This window comes from Orbicella franksi, chromosome 3, assembly GCF_964199315.1.
Source record: "Orbicella franksi chromosome 3, jaOrbFran1.1, whole genome shotgun sequence".
NCBI classification, from domain to species: Eukaryota; Metazoa; Cnidaria; class Anthozoa; order Scleractinia; family Merulinidae; genus Orbicella; species Orbicella franksi.
This window is the reverse complement of record NC_138147.1, coordinates 16,339,121-16,364,856: the sequence shown is the minus strand read 5'-3', so window position 1 is coordinate 16,364,856 and position 25,736 is coordinate 16,339,121. Positions and strand designations below refer to the sequence as shown.

Sequence of the window (25,736 nt, the reverse complement as noted above, 5' to 3'; positions counted from 1 at the left end):
TAGTTTGAAAGTTGAGACCGACGTTAAAGGCATTTTGAACAGCGTTTGTTGACGGTCTTATCGAAAATGACAAAAAAGTAGCTACTCAAAAAGTAACACCAGTGATGACCTCATCAGGCCACGCCCTTGGTCATGTGACTAATACTGAAAAAATGCAAAGGGTCCCAGGCAAAATGCTTTATCGGGATTTTTTTTCATTGATTTAATATTTTAGTTTTAATCCTCATTATGCTATGCATAGATTTTGTTTTATTTCTAAAAGGTCAGATTTTGAGAATTTCAAAATGTTGAAAAACTCGTAATCTTCTGAAAAAGCAAGATCTTGACAAAGGAATGCTTAGCTATGTTTCCAACGTTGGCTTCAATGGAAACTCGTCGAAAAAGGCTCGATTTAATGAAAAACCGCGTTTCCTTTAGCACTTAAAGAAACTGGTAGTGCGCCCAATATATATCGGAAGTTACCCTATCAGCGCGTGCTCTGATAGGGTAACTTCGAAGCCAACGCACTTTGGTAAGATCAAACAAAGCCTCGCAGAGTTAGTTTTGGTCTTTCTTTCGCTCTTGTTTTTCTGTTCTTCTGTGATTTTGTCTTTGCTTGTTCTTCTTTTATTTTGCATCTTGTGAAACACAAAGAATTAATATCTAAAATGGAAGCGAATTTGCAAGTTATTGAGTTGTTTTTACTTTCTGCGCGCAGGTTGACGTAAGTAACCGGAAGTGAAATTTCACCTCCTTAGCAACGCGCGCGAGCGCGCGCATGAATCGGTTAATGGGCCTCTTAACAAAGAAAACATTAGGCGATTTTGACAAAGTGCACCTTTCATTTCGCTCAGTCGAATATGCCAGCTAAACTGATTGGTGTTGGAAATATAATCAAATCATTAACACACAAAAACAAATCACGCACCTGGAGGAGTTTTATTCATTAAATCGAACTAATGTCGAAGAATGTTTCAATTGTGCTCGCCTAATTATTTCACATCCACTTTTAAAAGGTCCCAATGGTTTTTCTCAACAATTAAGGGAAATTTTTTCACCATGGCAACTTTTGAAGATTCTTTTCTTTTTTCGGTGCAAATCAGCAGCAAGGAGAACCATCCGTCTTCTTTCAAATTGCGCAATAGAGATGTGGTTAAGTGGTTTGAAAGCTCAAAGGAAAAGCTTACATTAAGACATACATATTTTTTATCCTTGCAGGAAAGCGGCAACATGTTAAAGCGCTTTTCCCTTGAGTTTCAAAATTAATTCGCATTTGCCTTATTTATTTTTTTTTTACATTACTGGGCTTCGTGATTGGTTTAAAAATCTGGCGCGACCTCTCATCCAATAAGAAAACCAATCGTGACTCGCTCATAGCACTTTTTCCGCGCTTTGTCCCGGCTACGCATGTATATAATTGGTTCGAGTTTTGATTGGTTGAAGAGATCGTCTGTGCCCTTTGTGATTGGCCAGAGTTATTACTTTAGTTTTGATTTTTCGACGCTCAATTAAAGACTGCTCTAAAAAGATGCAAGTTGCAAAGTTTTCTCTGCATATGCTGCTATAAATTTATCTTCCAAAATTTAGTGACAGTTTTAGTGCTCTTAAAGGATTTTCTAGCGAGTTAGAGGTATAGTCATGCAGTTCATGCAGTCGATTTGTCAATGTACCTTTTAGCAAGATATTTTACTGTTAAAGGTCTCTGAAGAGTCTCTTGGCCGAGACGAAACGCCGCGTCAGACTAGCCACGAACATTTCACAAGTATTTGACAATTGTTTGCTTTTGTATTTTACGTACTGCTGTTGTGAAAATGCTCTAATCTTCCAGCAATGGGTTTAAAATACAATTGTCTTACGTGCTTTGTGCTTTTTCCACTTACGTTTCTTTCTTTTAGTTAAGAATTGGTGGCCTTTAAAAATGCTATTTAAGCACCTTTTATTTCCATGCGTGGGTGTACCTACTAATAAGAAATCGTCTTTAAGCAAGAAATATCGTACAAAGTAATAGATTACGTTGTTTATATTGTCGGGATTTCATGGACGATTACAAACGAACTTGGTATTTTAAACTGCTGTTAGAACAACCTTCTTAACCGGCGTCCGCAGAAGTCTCTAACTAACAAAATACATCCTTTGGTACCAGTTAGGGCCCGTTTACAAGGAGGAAGGGTTACCCTAGCAAGCGGGTTAACCCTAGCTGGAGGGCAAAAGATAGCCCGGGTTTACAAGCCAAATTTCACAGGTAGGGTTACCCTACATTCCGGGACAACTTAATGCGCGGTTACACTCAAAGGGTCTGGAAACAATTAGAAAGTTAACCCGGGTAGGCGGGTTAACCCTACCTGGAGTGTTAACAAGGGAAAAAGTTAACCCGCCTGCCAAGGTAACCCTAGCACGCAGATAGGGTAACCTGCCTATCCGGGTAACTCTAGCTGCGTTGTAAACACGACGAAGGAAAAAAAGAGGAAATGTGTCAGTGCTAGGGTAACCCGCTTGCAAGGGTAACCCTCCCTCCTTGTAAACAGACCCTTAATCGTCATCAATTTCCTTCCCCACAAGCGGAGTATGGCTTTTCAGAGTTAATTTCCCCGTGATAAGCGCACTCAGTGTCCCTCAAGTATCCGTCTGAATTATGAAACTTTTTAGCGGCAAAGGATAAAAACGCACGGGTTAAATTTTTGCATTTCATAAATGCTTTGGTAATCTTTGTCGATTTACTTATTCTCATATATTCTTTGAGGCCATTTCCCTGAAGCCGGCTTTCGAGTGATACTTAGTTCTGAAATTTACGTGCTTCTGTATTTTTCTTTCGGCTTGCATCAGTACGAATGCTAACCGATCTCGTTTTAGAAATAAGACCAGGCTCAAATGGGCACCATATTCATCATAAAACACCTTAGGGGAGTGTTATTTACTTGAACGAAAATTTTCCTAAATTTTTATTGTATTTTTTCTTAGTGAATTTGTTTTAATTTTTTTTTTTCCTTCAGTTGTTTCTAATAGGAAATGAAATCTTAGAGTGTAAAAGAATAATTGTTCTCCATGATACGTTAGCCAGTAAGGACTGGGCTTCCACAGATTTATCTCTTATTGCATATATAGCATAGATAGTTAGGTTCTTTTATAATTATCGTAATTATTCATAGTTAGGAATTTTTAAATTATTGTAATTAATTTTATAAATATATATTTTATTTATTGTACGGCCGATTATTGTTATTGTAATTTAGGTGAGGGCCACAACGGTTTTTCAGTCCAGGACTGTGAAGTGTTTTCCCTCGATATCGATAAATAAACCTACTTACTTATCTTGAAAACTCCACGTTTTAATTTTGACCTTTGCCTCAGAGTTTCACGGCGTCGTACAATTTTCTAAGCCTTAATATGCGTTTCTACGCATCACGTCTAAATCTATGTTCGCTTCGAAATTCTCTGAACTTTCTTACGAAACTTTCTTCGCGAACTTCGCGAACTAACTTACATACTAACTCTCAGAACAGTAAAGTTGAAAGCACTTTTTCAAAAGAAAAATGTCACGTGCACGCGAAACTTGTTACATCAGTCGGATTCTATTGATATTCTATTCGATTGATATTCACTTGACTTGTCAATTATTCGAATTCACGTGCTAGCAGGCGTTCTTTAAATTTTTTAACTCGACACGCATACAAAAGACACGACATATCTCTTATTTATTTATTTATTTATTTATTTATTTATTTAGTTATTTGTTTGTTTACTTATCAACCCCGGCAACCGCAAAAAGAAGGTAGTCGCGGTATTTTTTATGTTTTGTTTTTATTGATTTCTATTTTCCTCTTGGATTGGGGGAAGGGAATATAGCTTAAAAACACCTTTGTTGCATGTATCCTCACTTTACGGCGTTATTCAGTCCACAAGATTAGAAAATATAATGAAAGTCAGTCTTTAAAGTATTGAACCTTTTGACTCCAATACTGAACTAGGCTCAATTGCTTTGTTTTGCTTAAGTACAAAATTCTTATCAGTAAATATAAATCGAATCACAATCTTCTGACTTGCTTTCTCTTTTTCCGTACCTAAAGAAACGTTCTGATTGTTAAGTAGTCCCTGACTGGATTTCTTTATTTATTCGTAACATTCTTTCTTGATAATACACTTATAATTATTCAGCAGACCAGATTTCCACCGAGATTTTAATTAAACAGCATCACCTGAACATGTCAAAATTTGACTGACTATTTGATTTTGGCAAACATCGGGCTTATCGCAGATATCCTTCCCTAGCAGAACTAAGATTGCATTCATGTCGCTTTTACAAACAAGCTTCTAAGAAAGAACGATCACACATGAGGCCATCATCAGACCGTGTAGTTTAGAGGATGGTCGGTGTTACGAGTATCGTTGTAGAGCAGCGTTGTTTCCAGACAGAACTCAGGATCGCCGTTAACAGCAACAAACCAATTTATTTCCGTAAGATAACTTCACCAATTTACAGCACTAAGCTTCTTCAAATTTGAATCAATCTCTCTTACAGCAGAACTTCTCGCTCTAATATAAATGAGGCTTAAAGTTCTAGAAACTTCTATTTGGAACTAAATTAAGTAGTTTGGCACATTTTCTAATCTGAGTAATTACATAAGGATTAGAATATTCTGGAATGTTCTTATACAAATTGGTCACGGCTGAATGACTTCCGGTTCTAGATTGTTCTGGAACTAAACCTAGACAATTTTTCGTAACAGTCGGCAGGTTTCATAAATTCATAAAACTGGGCGGCTGGAGCGATTCCCCTTCCGACTGGCTGCATAGAGTAAGTTTCTCTTTTCTAAATAGTTATACTTTGATTTCCTGATAAGAAGATTAGACTTTTCAGTAATTAGGATACTGCGCTAGACAAACACAAATTTAAGCGAGAGGGATTTCCTTGTATGGGATCACTGGTTTAATGATGCACCATTTGATGGTGTAATCACTAACAATCCACGTTAGTTCTCAGGTTTTGTGAGATATAAGTTTCCAAACGATTATTCTTTACATAGCGTCCTAGCGCTGAGGGAATTGCAAGAAAACTACGGTAGAGTTTTAGAAACGATGTACCCAACCGCTGTTCATCCTCTGAAGAAATAAAGGAAAAAAGAAAAAAGGAAAAGTCCTTTGTACCAGGACGGCAAACAATTATTGCAATCCTGCGTCCTACCAACGGAGCTATCGTAGTGTGGCACGAAAACATGATGCAATTATTTACACTCTGACAACATTTACATACTTGCGAATTACTCAGCTATGAATAATTCAATCCCAGAACAAAATGAAGAGTTTTAAAGTCAATTATGCAGGGATCATGTCAGCTAAATTTCATATTTATAACTCTGATACTCAAGCTAGAAAGAATATTTGTTAAATTACAGAGCATGTACGGGAATGCTATAACAGAGAATGTATGGGCACGTTCACATAACTGCGAATTTCTCAGCTATAAATGATTCAATGCAAAACCAGAATGATAGATTTAATACCAGTCATGTAGGAATACTTTTCAACAAATATCAAAAGGAAATTCCTAATATTGCAACTATACGAATTATTTAATTAATTAATTAATTAATTAATTTTATTTATTTTATATCTTGATTGTGTGATTAGATTACAAGTTTATTTCAAGGTTTCTAATAGTTTTTTTTTTTCGCATAGTGATCAGTTACTAATTCCCATGATTGTATGTCTCGCGTACTGATATTTTTGACAAAAAAATGCTCAACTCAGTTCAGCTACTGTATGTAAGCATCACGCAAGAGTTATGGAGCGGTTTTCAATTGAGTGTCGTAAAACCAAAACCAAGCCAGTTACTTACCAATTAGACTACTCAGCCAATTTCAAACCGTAGTAAAATTAAAACCAAAGTAATTGTCTATTTACTTTCGACACTCAATTGAAAACCGCTCTACTAATGATATCATTATGATTCCTAGTTCGTATACACTATTCACTTGACTCTGAAGATGACTTCCGCTCAGGTTGTCGAAACGTCAGTCACCAACAACAGTTCTTTTGAGAACTACACTCACCCAGACGATCACACTATACGAACTACTGATACTCCTGGGTTCAAACCATTTACTGTATTATGATTCCTCTTCGGTTTCTTCACAACAGAAGTTTCTCACGATTCTTCTTACCTTATCTCTGATTTCCTTCATCCTCCAATAGTAAAGCAAGGGATTCACAAGCGAGGAAGAAAAAACAATTACCGCGCAAGCATTCATGGAGGCCCTCGCTAATTTAGGGTTTAAATCGCCCATAATATAAATCACTGCAAGATTGCACACGTAGGGAACGTAACTCAGTAAAAGTATTGCAAGAAGATAAAAAATTGTGAAAACAGACTTTTCGTATTTGTTGATGTCAATGGCGTTTCGATTTGCATGTATTTGACTTTGATGGTGACGTATGATTCGAAAAACTTTGAAATAAGAGAAGCCAGTGATAAAAAAACAAAGTGCTGCCCCCAACAAGAGGATAACAGTAAGTGCACTGAAACTTTCGTTTGTATAATACCAGTTGTACATGCTCCAAGCATTCAACACAATAAGCAAAACTGCAGACATGATATAAATAATAACGACTCGACGCACTGTAAGAAGAGATCTTCGGCTCATATGCAGCCATCTTTCTACAGCCATTATTGTGATGACGATGACTGTTAGGGAGGAAAGACAGTATCCCACGTATTGTAGCATAACACCAGCAATGCAGAACATCGTAATGTTTCCTGTTACATCCGCCCATTGGTACATAGCAAAAAATGGTTGAGTTAGTATCCCAGTGCAAAAGTCCGTGAAAGCAACACCAGCAAGAAGAACATAAGATGGAGTCCTGAGAGACGGGGTCTTCCAAATTGCTGCCAAAATGAGAGCATTTGCTACCACTATCATCGGTGCCAGAAGTGAGGACATAATACAGGTTGTCAGGGTTACCCGATAGTATACTGAGGTGCTTTCACTGGCGTTAAAAATGCCTAAAAAGGAACACCAACTGTCTGGTAATCGCGAAGAATTGAAGGCCATTGCTTGCTTTGACCTCTCAAACCGTTTCGCGGCGAATGTTGGGCAATGAAGTTTCTCTTTTCCAACAGTGACTTCGGGATCGTTGTTGCGTATTTCTCTTATTCTCACTCATTCGCGGCCATTGCTTGAAAACGGGCTATCGTGTGATTCTCAGTTCGCACATTTAAGACTGCATTTGGCGTGGTTGGGTATGACAAGTAACATGTTTGCTGTTGCAAATTGAGCCAATTCACACAAACAAAACAAAACAAACAACGTCAAGCACCTTTTGGGGTTTTATTCATAAGTCGACCGTACTGTTTGTTTCATTGTTTTCGTTTAATTAGTTCGCATCCATTTGCAGGGGTATGGTTCTAAGGTGTACTTAACTCAATTTAGGGAAACAAATATATACATTTTTTATTTTCTTCCACAGGAACATTTGGCAATTCTTTTCTTTTCGGTTCAGATCAGTAGAATCGAGAGACAGCTGCTGGTTTCAAACTGTGCAACAAAGACAGCGTTTTAGCAAACAGAAATTAATTAATTTTGGACACTCTAGGTTAAGTTGCTTCCTTGGTTTTAACAGTCAGTGTCAGTAAATATCAGATATGATCATCAAAATCTCGGACACAGCCAAAGAATCGATTTTGGGACACTTTTTAGTTTTGCGGTAACCCTTGTTTGAATTTTGCTTATTTTCGAGATTTGCTACAGTTACAACTAAGCGGACCATCAAGAAATAATTGATCGCATGTCAAAAAGTACATCAGAAATTAAAATCATGATGATAAGCTAAATTAAGATGAGACTTGGTTTCTGTCTTATCTAGAAAATTAATTAAATTGGAGGTAAAACTTAAGTAGATTTCTGCTTGTTTACATGAGAACTATCAATTTGTTTATACAAGATATTTAGTGGCTGCTGTAGCATGAAGTTGCGTTTTGTTGATATCTTCGGTTTTGGTTGCAAATCTCCTTTCTGCGCAGTTCAGTCGTTGGTTTTAATGCAGTTTCAGAATATACAATTGCGAAAACTGCTCTCCACGACAAACTCTGATCAAACAAACAATAGTGTGTGCTCTTTTCATATTAATCTTTTGTATTCATATATAGATTTAACTATTTTAGATTTCCTTCATAGCGTAAAAATAGCGTTTTTCCTCTTCTTTTTTTCTTCTTGTGTGTGCATTTGTGCCTCAGTTTTCTTGCTGACCTGTATTTTATTTCTCTTTAATGCTGATGTTAACTGGCTGCCTGGCTCTGCTACCCCCTATGATTATTCCAGGCAGCTAGTACTCTAATTTTTACTTTTAATACTTTCATTGAACATTGTAATTTTTTAGCAAGAGTGAGTACAAAAAAATATTGATTGATTGATTGATTGATTGATTGATTGATTGATTGATTGATTGATTGATTGATTGATTGATTGATTGATTGCAGTGTGTGAAATAACCTGTGTAAATACAATGTATCCTTCGGCAGATTGTCGGCAAGCTTCTCCAAAGACCAGTATTACTATAGCAGGTGGAATTTCGCTGATTTAACCCTTATTTATATTTAAAAAACGGAATATATCCAAGTTTTATTAATTTAGTTATGTCTGCAACGTTTATCTGATAGAACTCATATACTAGATTACTACTCTAGTAACAGTATTTTTGTCTGATCCGTTTTCGTGACACTGTGAAGCGTAAATATATAACCTTTCAATTTCCTTTGCGAACGTTTTCAGAAAACTATCTCTTATTATTGCGTAATTACTCTATTTAATATTACTCTTCTGCTTTCCAATTTCCTCTGCGGGTCGGCTATATGACATGACGAAACTATGCTAAGATCGAGGAAGTCTTAAGCATAATTGTTGACAGACTGGTAATATTAAAATGCAAAATATCTCACACACGTATGAACGCTAAATCAGCTCTCGCAGAAAAAATCCGTCGTATCAGGATTCTCAGGGGTATCTCTTGTGAGTACCCCTCTGCGATGAAGTTCCCCGCTTTCGCTTAAAGTTTTCTTGCTGTAATACAGTCTACTATTGTGTAGACTACTTGCAAATGAGGGGCTGGCACAGGTAACGCAAGCCTCGTTTGATCATCAACATTTCCAGGAAAGTTTGGCAGCCCCGCTTGCAAGTAAGTCGGTAGATTAAGCGCTCTCCCTTCTTTTCTCTCTCGCATTAACACCATTTCTTTATCCTTCCTTTCTCGCTCAAATACGTTCTCATATAAGTCCACTTACGGGTAAGTGTCGATATGAGCTCTTGGCAGTCAGTGATTTGATCAGCAAGAGCGGAAACTCTAGTCTCCGTTTGCGTTTGCCTGTTGAGAAGCACTCAGCAATGTGTTTAACAATTCATTCGTGAGAATTGAAAAGTGTCAGCACAAAAGGAAAGGTAAAAAATGAATCGCAAAGAGAAGTTAGCCTAGAAATAAACGTAATGTCGAACGCGTTGACAGCATTAAAAGGCTCATGTTTTACTTTTTTTTTTTTCATTTTCACGGAGTAAATTGAAAATTCAAATCAGTCGCTTGTGGTGCAGCTTCTTCCTCTGGAATGACTCCACCTACACCCACTCACAGGCTCTACAGTGTTCCTGTGCGAGTGAACACTGATCTTTCCTTTCAGCTATGCACTATGAACGTTTTTGACTGTTAAGTTAATCAGCAAGGAGTGCCTATTTCCAAACACCAACAAACATTCTGGATATCATTATATGTTTCCTGCACCGTGAACGCTTGGAAGTTGATAAGACTATGTAGTGTTCCTGGGGAGCCTGGGGGTAGGGGGTATCCCCAGAACAAGTGGGTGGGGGTGTGCGGCCCACTTCCCAAAACCTTTACTAAACTCTGCGATTTTCCCTACCCTATTTATGACCTGACCAAAATCCCATACCCTATTTAAAACCTGACCCTTAAATCATTACTCTGTTTTAAATCTGACCTGTAATTAGTTTCCCAGTTCAGACCGATGTTAAAGGCATTTTGTTAAACAACAATCTACTGTTAAACTACCGTTACCGACAGAAGACATCATGGACTTACTGAACCTTTGCCTTACATCGACTTACTTTCAGTACAACGGTAAACACTACAAACAGTTGCAAGGAACAGCCATGGGGTCGCCTGTTTCTGTTGTTGTCGCAGAAATTGTGATGCAACACGTGGAGGGACGCGCCCTTGCAACTTGCCGACAAACGATACCGCTTTGGTTACGCTACGTTGACGACACCTTTACCGCCGTTCACAAAGACGAAATTGACGATTTTCACGACCACCTAAACGAACAGAACGCCGACATCCAGTTTACTAAAGAGATCGAAGAAAATGGAAAACTTACTTTTCTAGACTGTTTGGTAAGCCGCGACAACAACGAACTACGAACGACAGTGTACAGAAAACCGACGCATACCGACAGATTACTTGACGAATCATCCTACAATCCGACTTCACACAAAGCCACAACTATAAAGACTTTGACGAGACGAGCCCAACTAGTTTGTGACACACCGGACAGCTTGCGTGACGAAAACAGATACCGACCTTGAACGTGTTTTTCACAAAAACAACTACAACGCTGACTTTATTAGACGAAACATTTACCGACCTACTGAAGCTGACGCTACGAACAGGAACCCTACACCTGTTACTACAGTGACTATACCTTACATTAAGGGCACTTCTGAGACCATCTCACGGATCCTACAGCCCTACAACATTCGTGTAGCCCACAAACCTACAACTACGTTACGACACTTACTCACCAACGTGAAAGACAGAGACGAACCTAACGACAGACAGGGAGCAGTTTACAAGATCAAATGCTCCGACTGCCAGGCTTCCTACATTGGTGAGACTGGCAGAAACCTTAACACGAGACTGACTGAACACAAACGAGCCACGAGAAATGGTGATGCCAACAATCACATTGCTGTACATCATCAACTGACAAACCACAACATTGACTGGGACTCTGCTCAGTGCTTAACCTACAGTACAAACTATTTTCAACGACTGACTCTGGAAAGTTGGTACACCAACCTAGAACAAACGCCTCTTAACAGATGTGAACAACTACCGGCGCCTTACAAACGACTTATCCATGACGGAAACGAAACCGACAAACGGACTTCTAACAGACCGACTTAACAATACACGGACCAAAAACCGACCTATTTGACTAACAATAGACGGATCGAAACCCACCAATGACTGACGACAAACTTTACACGAGTCTTTCAGCCAATACCATCGTGGCTATACTGACCAATCACGTTCAACGGACCAGACTTATAACATCATCGACTGACAAATACTATTCACTTGACTCTGAAGATGACTTCCGCTCAGGTTGTCGAAACGTCAGTCACCAACAACAGTTCTTTTGAGAACTACACTCACCCGGACGATCACACTATACGGGAGTAAGTCAAGCAAAAAGCAGATTTTTGAGGCTGTAACATTCAACTTTAGAATCTCATTATGTTTAAGAAAGAACATCTGCGTTCATTTTTTTGTACGCAATTAACATTTGCGGTCGTTTTACAACTTACTTCTCCTAGCATTAAAACAGAGTGGAGTCTCGGCTTCGATGATGCGTGTTATTTAATTGCGGGACAAATAGAAATTGAACGGTCCTTGACTGTTGCAATGTATCAGATGATGTTTTGTCTACCAGTTCTGATAGGAAACACCACCAACATGAGGCCGACTTACTCACCAAAGGTCGCTTAAGAAAAGGAAAGCACAGCTTTATTTTAGCGCGAAACAGATAAGGAAAGATGTCATGACGGGCTAAACATGTACATCACAAGACGAGGTCAAGCGGTGAGTCACAGCAGATTTTGTAAACGTTTCCTGACGCGTTTCTTTTCGGTTTAAGTCTACATTTTGCTCTGATGCATATTCAACTTATTCCGTTTCTTTGCCTCGCTTAACAACACAGAGGAGTTTCACATTAGAAACTTTTACCTGCAAACATGTGAGCGTGAGCGGCAATCTTTGAAGTGTTTATACTTAAGTTGATTTCAAAATGGCGGATCAGTTGAAAATTGGCTCGTTTCAGGAATGTCTTGTTGTGCAAATACAGAAGATCCCAAGGAAATTTTAAAACCAGAAAGTTGAAGTCATCCTTGAACATGTCTCAGGAGATTTCCGAGTCGGATTCATTGCGTACCGCCGGCATTTTTGGCACTTTTGTATGAAGTACCAACGAATCCATTTCAGAGCTACAGCTGTAGGTGAACTTGGAAAAATATATATATATTTTATTGATAAGGGAAGGTTATGAGTTGGTTTTGTTGTCAGTCAATTGCAGAAGCATCAGACAAATAGAATTGGAGTGAAAAAGATTTAAGTGGCAGTCCCGCTAAAAGCGGTCCACTCGACTTCGGGACCAATAATAATTTTCCTTCATTTTTTGTCAGTGAAAAGGGTTTGACACACACACATATATAAGCAATTTATTATTTTTCAATTCCTTATTTTTGCTTTGCAATGAGCCCAAATTGAATTTTGGCCGAACTGAGGTTGCCGACCGTGATCAGAAAGGTAAAATTCACCAATTTTGTGAAGCGTGCTACGTCGCCTAAAATGCAGCTCACGGAATTTCGTTTTCATACAAATTTTAAGGTACATTTATTACTTTGACTGACGAAATATGGAAACTTTTCGAAAAATGATAAGCTTACCAGCGAGGCTGGAAGACACCCTACTCCGAGGTCCTTCATCACCTACTAAAATTTAGCCAAATTTGACGAGGAAAATCTCAAAAGTTGGGTCTAAATGAAGCCTAAAAAGCACATCACAGTAAATTTCATACCTTAATCAACCGTTCTATAAGTTCAAACCGGTGGGTATCTCCTTGGATTGCACGCGAGAACAGATTAAAATCTGCTACAGTCAGTGTGTTTACATAGCCACCGCTCGTGTCAAAGCTCATTTGTATAACCCTAGCACCCGGTGAAAATACATCTTCTTCCGTTCAGGTTCGTTTGTTGACCTTCTGAGTAGTGGCGAAAAGCTTCCTTTAATACTTGTGTACACTCTAGATCCAGTTTTGAGGTGAAGATTGCGTTAAAGTTGATCAATTCGCAATACTTGCGAGACTCCAAAAGTAAATAATGGCGCTGGTCTGCAGAATTAACCGTAGCCGTCGTCATGACCCTTCAATAAATTCTGCAGCAGAGGTAGCACTAGGAGAGGAAGAAAATCGTAAGTTTTCATTTACCGTTTAATGGCAACTGAATCCTGTACTACTGCCAAGACTACTGGGAGCTTGAGGGCTATATGCCCAAATTTGAAAAACAACAACAACGAACACTTGCCGGTTGCATCGCTGGGAAATGAACCTGAATGAACACGACACGCTTGAATGGAACTATGTTTTGCGATGAATGATGGGCTTTACTTCTGTTTTATGCTTGATGCTTGTCTTTTAGTATCTTGCACAGCGCATAAAATAAACTTCGGGATCCGTTTATCCGGCCGTTTATACATCTGCGTTTTTGCTACCCTATTTATGACCTGACTAAATATTCGATAGCCTATTTGTAACCGTTGGGGCTGACACAGTTGCCCTAAACATACGTTATGAAGGGCTTTTGTTGAAGGTCCTGATAATGATGAAAAAGTAGCTTCTGCTAAGAAACATACCCAATTCAAGACTAGAGTGCTAAAACCACACCCAATTTATAACAAAAATGGCCAAAATCGATACCCTATTTATGACCCAAACGGCTGAAAAACCCTACCCTTTGGGGCCTCACATTCAGATACCTATATAGCCCATAAAAGGGAGTATCCCCCTCCCGGGTAACTGCTCACGTTACAACTTGTGTGACATTTTGACGAAGCCGGTGCGGCTTTCATTGTATAAACGGCCGGATAAACGGATCCCGAAGTTTATTTTATGCGCTGTGCAAGATACTAAAAGACAAGCATCAAGCATAAAACAGAAGTAAAGCCCATCATTCATCGCAAAACATAGTTCCATTCAAGCGTGTCGTGTTCATTCAGGTTCATTTCCCAGCGATGCAACCGGCAAGTGTTCGTTGTTGTTGTTTTTCAAATTTGGGCATATAGCCCTCAAGCTCCCAGTAGTCTTGGCAGTAGTACAGGATTCAGTTGCCATTAAACGGTAAATGAAAACTTACGATTTTCTTCCTCTCCTAGTGCTACCTCTGCTGCAGAATTTATTGAAGGGTCATGACGACGGCTACGGTTAATTCTGCAGACCAGCGCCATTATTTACTTTTGGAGTCTCGCAAGTATTGCGAATTGATCAACTTTAACGCAATCTTCACCTCAAAACTGGATCTAGAGTGTACACAAGTATTAAAGGAAGCTTTTCGCCACTACTCAGAAGGTCAACAAACGAACCTGAACGGAAGAAGATGTATTTTCACCGGGTGCTAGGGTTATACAAATGAGCTTTGACACGAGCGGTGGCTATGTAAACACACTGACTGTAGCAGATTTTAATCTGTTCTCGCGTGCAATCCAAGGAGATACCCACCGGTTTGAACTTATAGAACGGTTGATTAAGGTATGAAATTTACTGTGATGTGCTTTTTAGGCTTCATTTAGACCCAACTTTTGAGATTTTCCTCGTCAAATTTGGCTAAATTTTAGTAGGTGATCAAAGGCCTCGGAGTAGGGTGTCTTCCAGCCTCGCTGGTAAGCTTATCATTTTTCGAAAAGTTTCCATATTTCGTCAGTCAAAGTAATGAATGTACCTTAAAATTTGTATGAAAACGAAATTCCGTGAGCTGCATTTTAGGCGACGTAGCTCGCTTCACAAAATTGGTGAATTTTACCTTTCTGATCACGGTCGGCAACCTCAGTTCGGCCAAAATTCAATTTGGGCTCGTAGCAAAGCTAAAATAAGGAATTGGAAAATAATAAATTGCTTTTTAATATATGTGTCAAACCCTTTTCACTGACAGAAAATGAAGGAAAATTATCTTTGGTCCCGAAGTCGAGTGGACCGCTTTTAGCGGGACTGCCACATAAAACTTGCGATGAGCTGACTCGGCAACACCACGAATATGACATATGACACCGTTCCAAGTTGATTTCTCCCAAACAAGCGAGAATTTTAATAAACGAAAATCCCTGTCGTATGTATGGGACTAAGACCTACCAATAGACAAAGTATGTGCGAAATTGAATTTTGAGCTGTGTCCACGATTTTTTGATATGTAGTCTTAAAGCTCAGAGCACAAACGTTCATCAAAAATGAAAATGTTTTTATCACGATAAGTTTTAGTGCCCAGGTAGAATACTAGAGCACTTCAGAAAAAATTTAAATAGGACGATGAATGAGACTTATTTACTTTTCGAAAGATATTTTACAGCTGTTATGAAACTCCTTTATTCCCAACCATCTTGCAACATTGTCTCTGGAATAAAATTTGTTTCCGTAAAAAACATTAATTTGAAGTAAGCAGCGGAAATGCCTCTGAAACTTACGTTTCATTTAGGTTTTCTATTTAGAGTGGGTCAGTGTGCCAACTGAAATGTTACGTAGTAAGACAAAGAAGTTATTGTGTGGGATACCTATGGTATCCCACACTATTGTCATCGGCTCGTGTCCGTTAATGCAAATGAGGTATCCCACACATGTACTCTTTGGGTACCTATTTTTCATTAAGACAACGTAATGTCATAATAGCCATGGTTACATCACACTATGTAAACAGGAATTCTCCTGTAAATTTCTTTTGATGAACTTTGCAAGGAGTTCAGTTTACCTGGATCAGTGAGGGTACACGTCTTCAAGGAATTCAAGGTGGTATATTTTCGAACTGAATGAGTTTCTCGCGAGTTTCGATAAGATATCACTTTAATAACTTTATCTACCCTACGTCAAGACAATGCTTTTAACACAAAAACTGCAAGGCAAGAAACCCGTCAGTGAAGAAGTAGAGTCTTGGATTATGCACTTGGGCTGCATGATCTACCAAGGAAACTCTTGCACAAGTACTGCCATTGTTTAAACTGCTGTTTTGGTAAAAACTAGCCCAACGAGCGAAAGTACTCCTTGTCGATATGTTCATCCAACAATACAGAACGTTCAACCGAGAAAGTTTCTTTAAATATTCGCTTACTTAAATGTCTGTTTTCTCTTTCTTCTCTCTGAGTTACTAGGGAGCTTAAGCAAACCACGACGACGAAGGCAACGTGAACGTGGCCAAACAAAAGGTTTAATGCCGTCCTCTGCAAAATAACAACGTGAAATGACCAAGTTCTGCGTCGTCTACTGAACGTGGACGACGACGGCTAATTTTGCGTTTTTCCATTTGGAATTGAACGCTTGCATTGAATATTTAGCCTGCGCACAGTTTTAGAGATATTGGCGTACCGAACAGATCTAGACAATCGTGAATTTCGCTGGTAAACTATAAATTCATTTTTAACTAAGCGTCCTCCTCGACGTCGTCGTCATCGTCGTCGTTGCTTAAGCTTCCTACTGCCTCTTCCGCAATGCTTTCTTCTAAGATAAATTTCACTAACTTGTTACGTATAAGACCTCTTCGAAAATATCATCTTACAAATACTGATTATATATGTTCTTGAAGTTTTAATTACATCAGTGCACATATATTGAGTATCTTTCCTGACAAATAGCTTAAAATATCGTTGTGATATTTGGGGCTATACTTATCCCTAAAATCAACCCTCTTCAGGCCCGTACTAAAGATATTTACCGGTGATAATTTTGAGATTTTAAACGAATAAACACATAGCAAATCACGAATAATTCTTCGCTGTCCTAGGAAACTGTAATCAAGTAAATAGTAAAGCAGGGCATCATTCACAAACGAACAAGGAAACAGAAAAGCTGCGTAAGCATTTTAATTCATAGGCGCTGAGGATGAATCAGCTCCAAAATCGTCCATGATGTTTAGCTTTACCAATCACAACTTTGTTATTTCTTTCTGCACAACAAGCAGTTTAAAGGAGAGCACAAGGGAAATTAAATTTTCCGGAAGTATCGCTGCATGATTTCTACGACAAATCGGAGAAACGAGGAAAAGTAACAATTTTGCAGACGGTCTCCAGCCGGCTTCACATGCAAAGCTCATAGTATACGATAGCTAAGCCAATCAGATTGCTGCGTTTGCAGTAGTATACCAGAGAATTTTCCCCATGTGTTTCTCTAACTCGATGGAAACATGGAAAAAGTTTTCTATTGCTTATATCAGCTGGTTCATTCTCGTGACCGTGTGACTCGCCATTCCTCAGCTATTGCTTCTTTTTATAACATATTCTTACAATGTTGGGAATTATTATCCCTCCTCTTCGTATTTTTTACAGCACAACTTCCTAACGATGGCCTTTACACTATGCCTCATTTCCTTTATCCTCCAACAGTAAAGCAAAGGATTGACCGACGACGAAGAAAACGTTATGACAGTACAAGCATCGACTGCAGCAAGCGATAATTCACTTCCAAGATCCGCAACACTCACTACAGCAATACAACACACAGAGGGAACGCAACTCAGTAAAAATACTACAAGGATATACAGAATTGTAAATACAGACTTTTTGTATTTTTCGATGTCAATGGCGTTTTCATTAGTTTGTACTTGACTCTGATGGTGACGTATGATTCGATAAACTTTGTAGTAAGCCAATACAGTTATACTGAAATAAAATGCTGCCCCAAAAACGAAAATAACCAAAAATGGACTTGAAATCTCGCTGGTATAGTACAAGATGTACATGTAACAAGCGAAAAATACAATTAGCAAAACTGCAGACGTGATATAAAGAATAACGACTCGACGCACTGAAAGAAGAGATCTTCGACTCATATGCAGCCATCTTTCTACAGCTATCATTGCCATGACGACGACTGTTAGAGAAGAAAAATAGTATCCAAAGCTTTGTGTGATAACACCACCAAGGCAAAACATCTTACTGTTTCTTGGTAATTTTCCCATTCTGTACAAAACATAAAGTGGCTGACTAAGCAGCCCAGTGAAAAAGTCTGTCAAAGCCAAACCAGCGAGGAGAACATAAGATGGAGTCCTGAGAGACGGATTCTTCCAAATCGCCGCAAAAATGAAAGCATTTCCCGTAACTGCCAGCGGTGCTAGAAGAGAAATGACAACACAGGTTGTAAGAGTTACCTGATAGTAAACTGAGGTTCTTTTACTGCTGTTTGAAGAAGTAATAAAGGAGCACCAGTTGTCCATGAAAAGAGAGGAATTGAAGGCCATTGCTGGCTCTAAAATCGTGAGGAAATTCACGGCAAAGGTTGTGCGATAAATTATGGCTTTCGTGATCTTTGCTGATCTCCTGATTTCCCACCCTTTCGTGGCCAATCCTCACTCCTGTTTTGACAGTTAGGTTTTATTGCTCTTCATCACCAAATTAAATAATAAAAGAGGATTTAATTAAATCTTTTTCAAAGCGGCCTTATGTATAGGAGGATATGTTTTCCTACTCTCCTTCAGTCAATGAAATCTGGCGTTTTTCATATACTGTGCTATCTTCAGGTACGTATCCTGTTGTTTTCGAAAGTTAAAAAGGAACATCAGCTGTCCGCTAAACGACAGGAATTGAAGGCCGTTGCTGACTGAAGAGCTTCACGGCAAAGGATGCGCGATGAATTCTGGCTTTTCGATATACGTGCTAGCGTGGTCTCTGTTGATTTCCTGATCCCACCCTTTGGTCGCCAATCCTTAAAATCCGAGTTTGTATATTTCTCATTTTGCGTTGGTCCTTCAGCCAACGAAATGTTTGCATTGCTCAAAATCATATAAACCTCCCAAATATCACAAAACTCTCTAAGGGTTTCAATTTCATTTATTTGATCGGCTTTGAGACATAATACGAATGGGTTCTTTTGGCATGTGTCATAAAATTGGACTATGAAAGAGGATTTAATTAAATCTTTTACAAAGCGTGCTAAATGTAATAACAAGAGCATTGCTTGGTTTTAAAAAATCGAATCTAGAATACTGTAAACGTTTCTTGTTAATTGTTTTTGTTTTTGACATGCAATGTACAATAGGTCCTGAAAAATCTAATTGCTAAAAATAAACTTGTACTGATTGCAATTTAGTCAGAGTTTTGACTCCTCTAACAGAGTTTTCCTGATGTTAATTGCAGATTTCCTAATTTATTCCGTTTATAAATAATTTTTCTTGTTTTAGAAACGTGGACCTCTCCTAACGGCCACCCCGTTGGTACAGCAACCTCGTTATTACAGCCTCTTTATCCTGGGCCTAAAACAAGCTTTCAGTCATTTTCTTTTTCAAAAGAACCTCTTTAATCCGGCTACCCCGTTAATACGCATATTTTTGTGACCTGTTGGTGAAATGATTGTGTAGGTAGTGTCAGGCAGGGCTCAGTATGCCAATTGAACTGTTAAGAACTAGATGTTTAACCAGGCCAGAGAAAACGATGATACAACATCAAAAATATTACAAATAACTTCGGGAAAGGTCAGTTTCAATCGTTACTTATATCTAATGGCATAATGACAAAAGATGATTCAATTAAAAGTCTTTGCAGGCGGGCTAAACGGATATAAGATATGGATTCTCAATCTGTTCAGGATATTCAACAATATATATATATTTTTTTGTTTTTTGTTTAAAATCGGTGAAACGATGAGGAGGGCATGGCTGGGTTTTCAATCTGTTGCTCTATGCTTCTGGGAGTGGTTCTTGTTTTAAATTAGTTTGCTATAAAACATAATCAGGGTTCAGAGAAGCCCACTTTGTTGAAAACACTTTTCAAAAGTCACTCCAGCCTTGAATTGAATGTGAAACGTTAGGACTATAGAACATTACAGAGCTTTCTTTGTTTTTCATTATGACAGAAGTTCTAGCATTTAGGATCTGAAAAAAAACGAAATCAATTTGTTCAGGTGATAATGTTTGATCAATGCACAAACTTAAATTTGAAAAAAAGGTAATTAAGCCCCGGAAATAACGTACTGCTCACGTTTCCTTGATCCCTTTCCCGAACCCCAGCGAGGCTTTCAAATAAAACTGACTAATTCAGTATAATGATTAAGTTTCATTACAGATCAAATCAATCACCTTAATGAATCATTGCAATTTGGAACTGAAATCTTTTTTGGATTAAAATTCCTAACAGGGCTAATGAAAAATCTGCTTTCCACTTGTTACATTATGTTTCTATGATTTCTGACTGCAATTTCTGTGTAACAATTTTGGGATTGAAATTTCTATGAATGATAGTTGACAGTAAACTATCAGTTGCTAGGAATCAAATGCGAGTGATTCAAGTGTTTTAGTAGAATTCTAACTTAATTCTAATTATTTGTTTCGCAACAAATACAAAGCGGATAGTATACGAAAGCTCAGCCAATCAGATTGCAACATTTGCATTTTTTCCGCTCATGTCTCTATAACTATAGATAGAAGCAGGCGTGTTTATTTTTTATTTCTTGATTAGATGCTTCATTCCCGTGACTGTGTGTTTTTTGCAGCACAATTTCCTAACGAGAGCCTTTGTACTGTACCTTATTTCCTTCATCCTACAATAGTAGAGCAACGGATTGAAAAACGACGAAGAAAATAATATGACATTACTAACATCGACTGCGGCATTCGATGATTCATTTCAAAGATCCACAACACTCGCTACAGCAATATAACACACAGAGGGAACGTAACTCAGTAAAAATACTAAAAGGATATACAGAATTGTGCACACAGACTTTCTGTATTTTTCGATGTCAATGGCGTTTTCATTTGTTTGCACTTGATTCTGATGGTGACGTATGATTCGATAAACTTTGTAATAAGCCAATACAGTCATACTAAAATAAAATGCTGCCGAAAGAACTAAAATAACAGTAAATGGACTTGAAGTCTCGTCGGTATTATACAAGATGTACAAGTAACAAACGACGAACACAATTAGCAAAACTGCAAACGTGATATAAAGAATAACGACTCGACGCACTATAAGAAGAGATCTTCGACTCATATACAGCCATCTTTCTACCGCTGTTACTGCCATAACGATGTCTGTTAGGGAGGAAAATAGTATCTAGCGATTTGTGCGATAACACCAGCAATGCAGGACATCTTAATCGGTTTCCTGATAATTTCTGCATTCTGTACACAACATAAATGGTTGACTTAGCAGCTCTGTGAAGAAATCAGTGAAGGCCAAACCAGCAAGAAGAACATAAGATGGAGTCCTTAGACGCGGGGTCTCCCAAATTGTTGCCAATATGAACGCATTTCCTGCGACTGCTATCAGTGCTAGAAGTGAGATGACAACGCTGGTTGTAAGTGTTGCCTGATAGTAAACAGAAGTTCTTTTACTGCTGTTTGAAGTAATTAGAGAGGAATACCAGCTATCTGGTAAAAGAGAGGAATTGAAGGACATTGCTCAATCTTAAATTTCGAACAGCTTCACGACAAATGATCCGCGTTGAATTCTGGCTTTAACATATATATGCTATCTTAATGTTTTTTTGATTTCCTTAATCCCATCCCTTCGTCTGCAATCCTTAAAGACCTCTTATGATATACTTTTCACACGGCATTGGTCCTTGTGCCAACTAAACTATTTATTTTTTCAAAATCATACAAACTTGACAAATATCATAATACGCTTGTGGGATCCAATTTTATTCATTAGATCGGCCTTGTGGCACAATATGAATGAGCTTTTTTGAACTTGTAATCAAATTGTAGAATAAAAGAGGTCTAATTAAATCTCTCTCAAAGGGGGCTAAATGCATAGGACAATATTAGTTTAACTCTCTCCCAGTCAGTTCTATTCTTCTGTTTGATGCAAATGAAAACGATAACCAGAGCATTGCTTGGTTTTAAAAATTGTGTATCTAGAGTACTGTAAATGGATGTTGTTTAATGCTTGTTTTTATTTTTAATTGATATATAATAGATTCTGAGTACAATTCAATTGCTGACAACGAAAATTGCACTGTTAGCAGTTTATTCAAGGAATTATGGTTCCTCAAACAATGTTTCCTGGTTTTCTAATTTGGTCTTTTCCCTGACCATTCCGTAAGCACTTTATTTTTATATTTTAAAATCACATGATATGTAATGGGCAATTTTAAAAAATGTTATATATTTAATGTTTTAAAAATTCTATTTATCACTACTTTGTGTCTTTAGTGCAAGGCAGGGCTCAGCATGCCAATTGAACTGTTAAGAACTAGATATTTAACAAGGCTGAAGAAAAAAACTATAGACACATAAGAAATATTACAAAACACTTTGGGAGAAGAATTTTAATCATGAATTATGTTATAATTTTCGCAAAGGTGTCAAACTGGATTACAAAATTATAAAGAGTATTCGATTAAACGGCCCTGCGAGTGGTCTAAGCGGATAAAAAATATCGATTCAGACTCTACTTGAGAAAATGTACAACCAAGTTTTGGTTTATTTTTTCGGTTAAAATGCAGTAAAACGATAACGAGATCATGGCTACGTTTTAAAGCTGTCGATCTATAATATTGGCAATGTTTCTTGTTAAAATTAGTTCACTACACTAAGTTTAAGACATAATAGGTTCTGAGAAACCACTTTGCTGAAAACAAACACTTTTCAGGAATCTTGCTTAAAATCTAATGGGGCATGTTAGGAAAATGAAACGTTATGATGCTCTTTTTGGTTTGCTTATGATGGCAATTTTAGCGTTTAGTAATACTGAATAATAAGACACTTATATAGCGCTGTTTCCCGGTGGTTCAACAGTGCTTTACAGATTTGAAAGTTCGCTAAAAAATTAAGTAAAAACGACCAAAACTATCTAAAATTGGCTAAATTTTTTAAAAAAGTAAAACCATAATGAAACAATAAAAAATCAGCATCCGTTGTAAGCACTCAAGAAAAGATTTTAGGATCCGACTCTGCTTGAGACAAGAAAAGCAGTTAGGATCAAGAAATAACGAAATCAATTTGTTTAGTTGTGTGTCGTCAATACAGCAATTGTAAATAAAAATAACAACCAATTAAAACCTTGAAATAAATGCTCATGATCCCTTGCTGCTCAAAACTCCTGCGAGGCCTTGAAATTAAAGTGATTTATAACGATTAACATTCATTACAATTTAAATCATTCACTTAAATGGATCATTAAAATTTGGAAGTGAAATCGTTTTAAAAATTAAAATTCGTATTTGAGCAAATAAAAAATCTGGTTTCCACTTATTACTTTATGTGACTTTCATTTTAACTCAGTTTCTATTTAACAATTATGGGCTCGTAATTTTTCATGAATGATAATGGCTGCTAATCAGCTATGACGTTTTCGTATAAATCTCTATAATGCTGTTCTGTGATTGGCTACGCCACTCACTATTTATTCTGTGATAGATAGTGAGTAGCGTAGCAGTGAGCCCTTATTAACAAAAGCACGGCCGCTTCTTGGCGTTTTCGAAGTGTCTGTGAAGAGGCTTTAGATACAGTTTTGAACGACTAGTAGATTTACACTGAAACAATTAGATTATTCGCCGTCGATTTCTATGCGTAATAGTTGACTCGGACCGCGCCCTCGTTAATTATCACGCGATAGAAATCTCAAGCTCAGAATCTAATTGTTTAGTAGAACTGAAATCGAGAGTGAGTGATGCGATTATTTTAGTCGAATTCTAACTTCTACTTTTCATTTGTTTCCACTTGATTCTTATGGTGACGTATGATTCGATAAACTTTGTAATAAGCGAAGAAAGTTACACCAAAACAAAATGCTGCGCCAAGAACTAAAATGACAGTAAATGAAATCCGTTTGCATAATAAAAGCTGTACATGTAACAAGCGACAAACGCAATTAGCAAACTGCAGACGTGATATATATAGAGAACAACGAATCGACGCACTGAAAGAAGAGACCTTCGACTCATATGCAGCCATCTTTGTACATCTATTATTGAGATGACGGTGACTGTTAGGGAAGAAAAATGGTATCCAGCAATTTGTGTGATAACACCAGCAATGCAGAACATCGTAAATTGTACTAATTGCAATTACTTGGCTCCTTCTAAGGTGTTTTCCTGATGACTAAGTGCTCAGTGATTCCCTAATTTGTTGTGTTTGCTGGCCATTCCAGTCGTGAGCACGGTATTGTTATTTTTTTTGCACCACATGATATCTAATATTTAGGTGTTTTAGAAATTCTGAAATTTACCAATTTTATGTGCAGTTAGTGTCAGGCAGGTATGTCAATTGGGCTGTTTAGAGACAGACATTTAACCAGGCCGACGAGAAAGATCATACAACATTAGAAATATTACGAAACACTTCGGGAATGTTCAATGTCAATCATAACACGTAACTTATGGCATAATGCTAATATTATCGTCAAATTGCATTATAAAAGAGCATTTAATTAAAAGTCTCTGCAAGCGCGCTGAGCGGATAGAAAATATGGATTCCCACACTGCTCGAGACGATATACAACGATATGTTCAGTTCGTTATCTTTTCCGGATTAAAATCAATGAAAAGATAGCGAATGCAGGCTGGATTTTCAATCTGTGGATCTATAATTCTGGGAATGGTTCTTGTTAAAATTAGTTCGCTATATTTAAGTAAAAAACCTAATAGATTCTACGACACCCACATTGCTGAAATATCATTTCGGGAATCACTCCTGCGTTTATTTAATGTGGCATGTTCGTAAAATACAACATTACAAAGCTCTGTTTGTTTTGTTTATGTGAAGAATATTTGAAATAATTCATATTTGAACTGCCGTTGTAGATGAAAGTGAAGAATGATCATCGCAGTAAATTTTCCAATTTAAGCAATTGGAAAGAAGAAGCCTGAAAAAATTAGGGCTTCAACGAAATTCGAACCCGTGACTTCCGCGATTACCGGTACGATGCTCTACAATTTGATGAACAATTGTTTCACTCTGTTTTTCATTCAGCATAGTTTAAATACAAATAGTTCGAAGAGAATTTAAAAAAAAAAACTGAAGAAAATAATTGATTTATTAATACATTTTATCAATACATGTAGTTCATGTTGAAAATGCTGGTGAGAGTCTACCTTAAGGTTGCCACATAGCAGCATTTAGTTCTAAAGTTTGTATGCCAAATGTTATAGCGTTTTTTTTAGACTTTGCCTCTCAAATGCTTCATTATGCTTTTTCATAACACAGCAGCATCTAGTTATAAAGTTTGCATACAAAATGTTATGGTGTTTTTTTTTTTAAGACTTTGCTTCTCAGATGGTTCCTTTTGCTTTTTCATAACATAGCAGCATCCAGTTATAAAGTTGCATGCAAAATGCTATAGAAATGTTTTTTAGACTTTGCTTCTCAAACGCTTCATTATGCTTTTCCATAACACAGCAGCATCTAGTTATAAAGTTTGCAAAAAAATGTTACAGTGTTTTTTAAGACTTTGTTGCTCAGATGGTTATGCTTTTTCATAACAAAGCAGCATCTAGAGATAAAGTTTGCATACAAAATGTTAGATTGTTTTTTCAGGTTTTGCTTCTCAGATGGCTCCTTATACTTTTTCGTAACACAGGGTCTTGTTAACGTAAATTCTTCCATAGTTCAATGAAAATAAGTATACACGAACAAGTAACATAAAGTTTTTTTATTTATAAATAAAGTATTATTGCTCATGCGCAGTATACATACATACATATAGTATGGCGCATGAGTTAAGGATTGGGCTCCGTTTCTCCGTTTTGGTGTCACATTTGTGCACGCAAATTTATGCATTCATACATTTACCAC

General features: G+C 37.6%; 2 protein-coding genes and 2 pseudogenes across 2 annotated transcripts; all 4 read right to left on the bottom strand.

Moving 5' to 3' along the window:
- Positions 1-5,990: 5,990 nt before the first annotated feature.
- On the bottom strand, positions 5,991-7,388 carry LOC145480367 (uncharacterized). The gene has a single exon (XM_081458654.1). It carries the CDS (start codon positions 7,023-7,025, stop codon positions 6,084-6,086), a length of 942 nt encoding a protein of 313 aa, XP_081314780.1. The 5' UTR covers positions 7,026-7,388; the 3' UTR covers positions 5,991-6,083.
- Positions 7,389-17,081: 9,693 nt separating this feature from the next.
- On the bottom strand, positions 17,082-18,314 carry LOC145480425 (uncharacterized). The gene has a single exon (XM_081458697.1). It carries the CDS (start codon positions 18,237-18,239, stop codon positions 17,301-17,303), a length of 939 nt encoding a protein of 312 aa, XP_081314823.1. The 5' UTR covers positions 18,240-18,314; the 3' UTR covers positions 17,082-17,300.
- A 2,122-nt stretch (positions 18,315-20,436) lies between these two features.
- On the bottom strand, positions 20,437-21,559 carry LOC145482358 (uncharacterized; annotated as a pseudogene).
- A 2,083-nt stretch (positions 21,560-23,642) lies between these two features.
- The window catches only part of LOC145482357 (uncharacterized), a 28,771-nt pseudogene continuing 26,677 nt past the window's right edge, over positions 23,643-25,736 (bottom strand).

What these genes read in the sequence shown, in the direction of transcription:
- LOC145480367 (XM_081458654.1), bottom strand. Translation starts at nt 7,025, where the DNA reads ATGGCCTTCAATTCTTCGCGATTACCAGACAGTTGGTGTTCCTTTTTA.
- LOC145480425 (XM_081458697.1), bottom strand. Translation starts at nt 18,239, where the DNA reads ATGGCCTTCAATTCCTCTCTTTTCATGGACAACTGGTGCTCCTTTATT.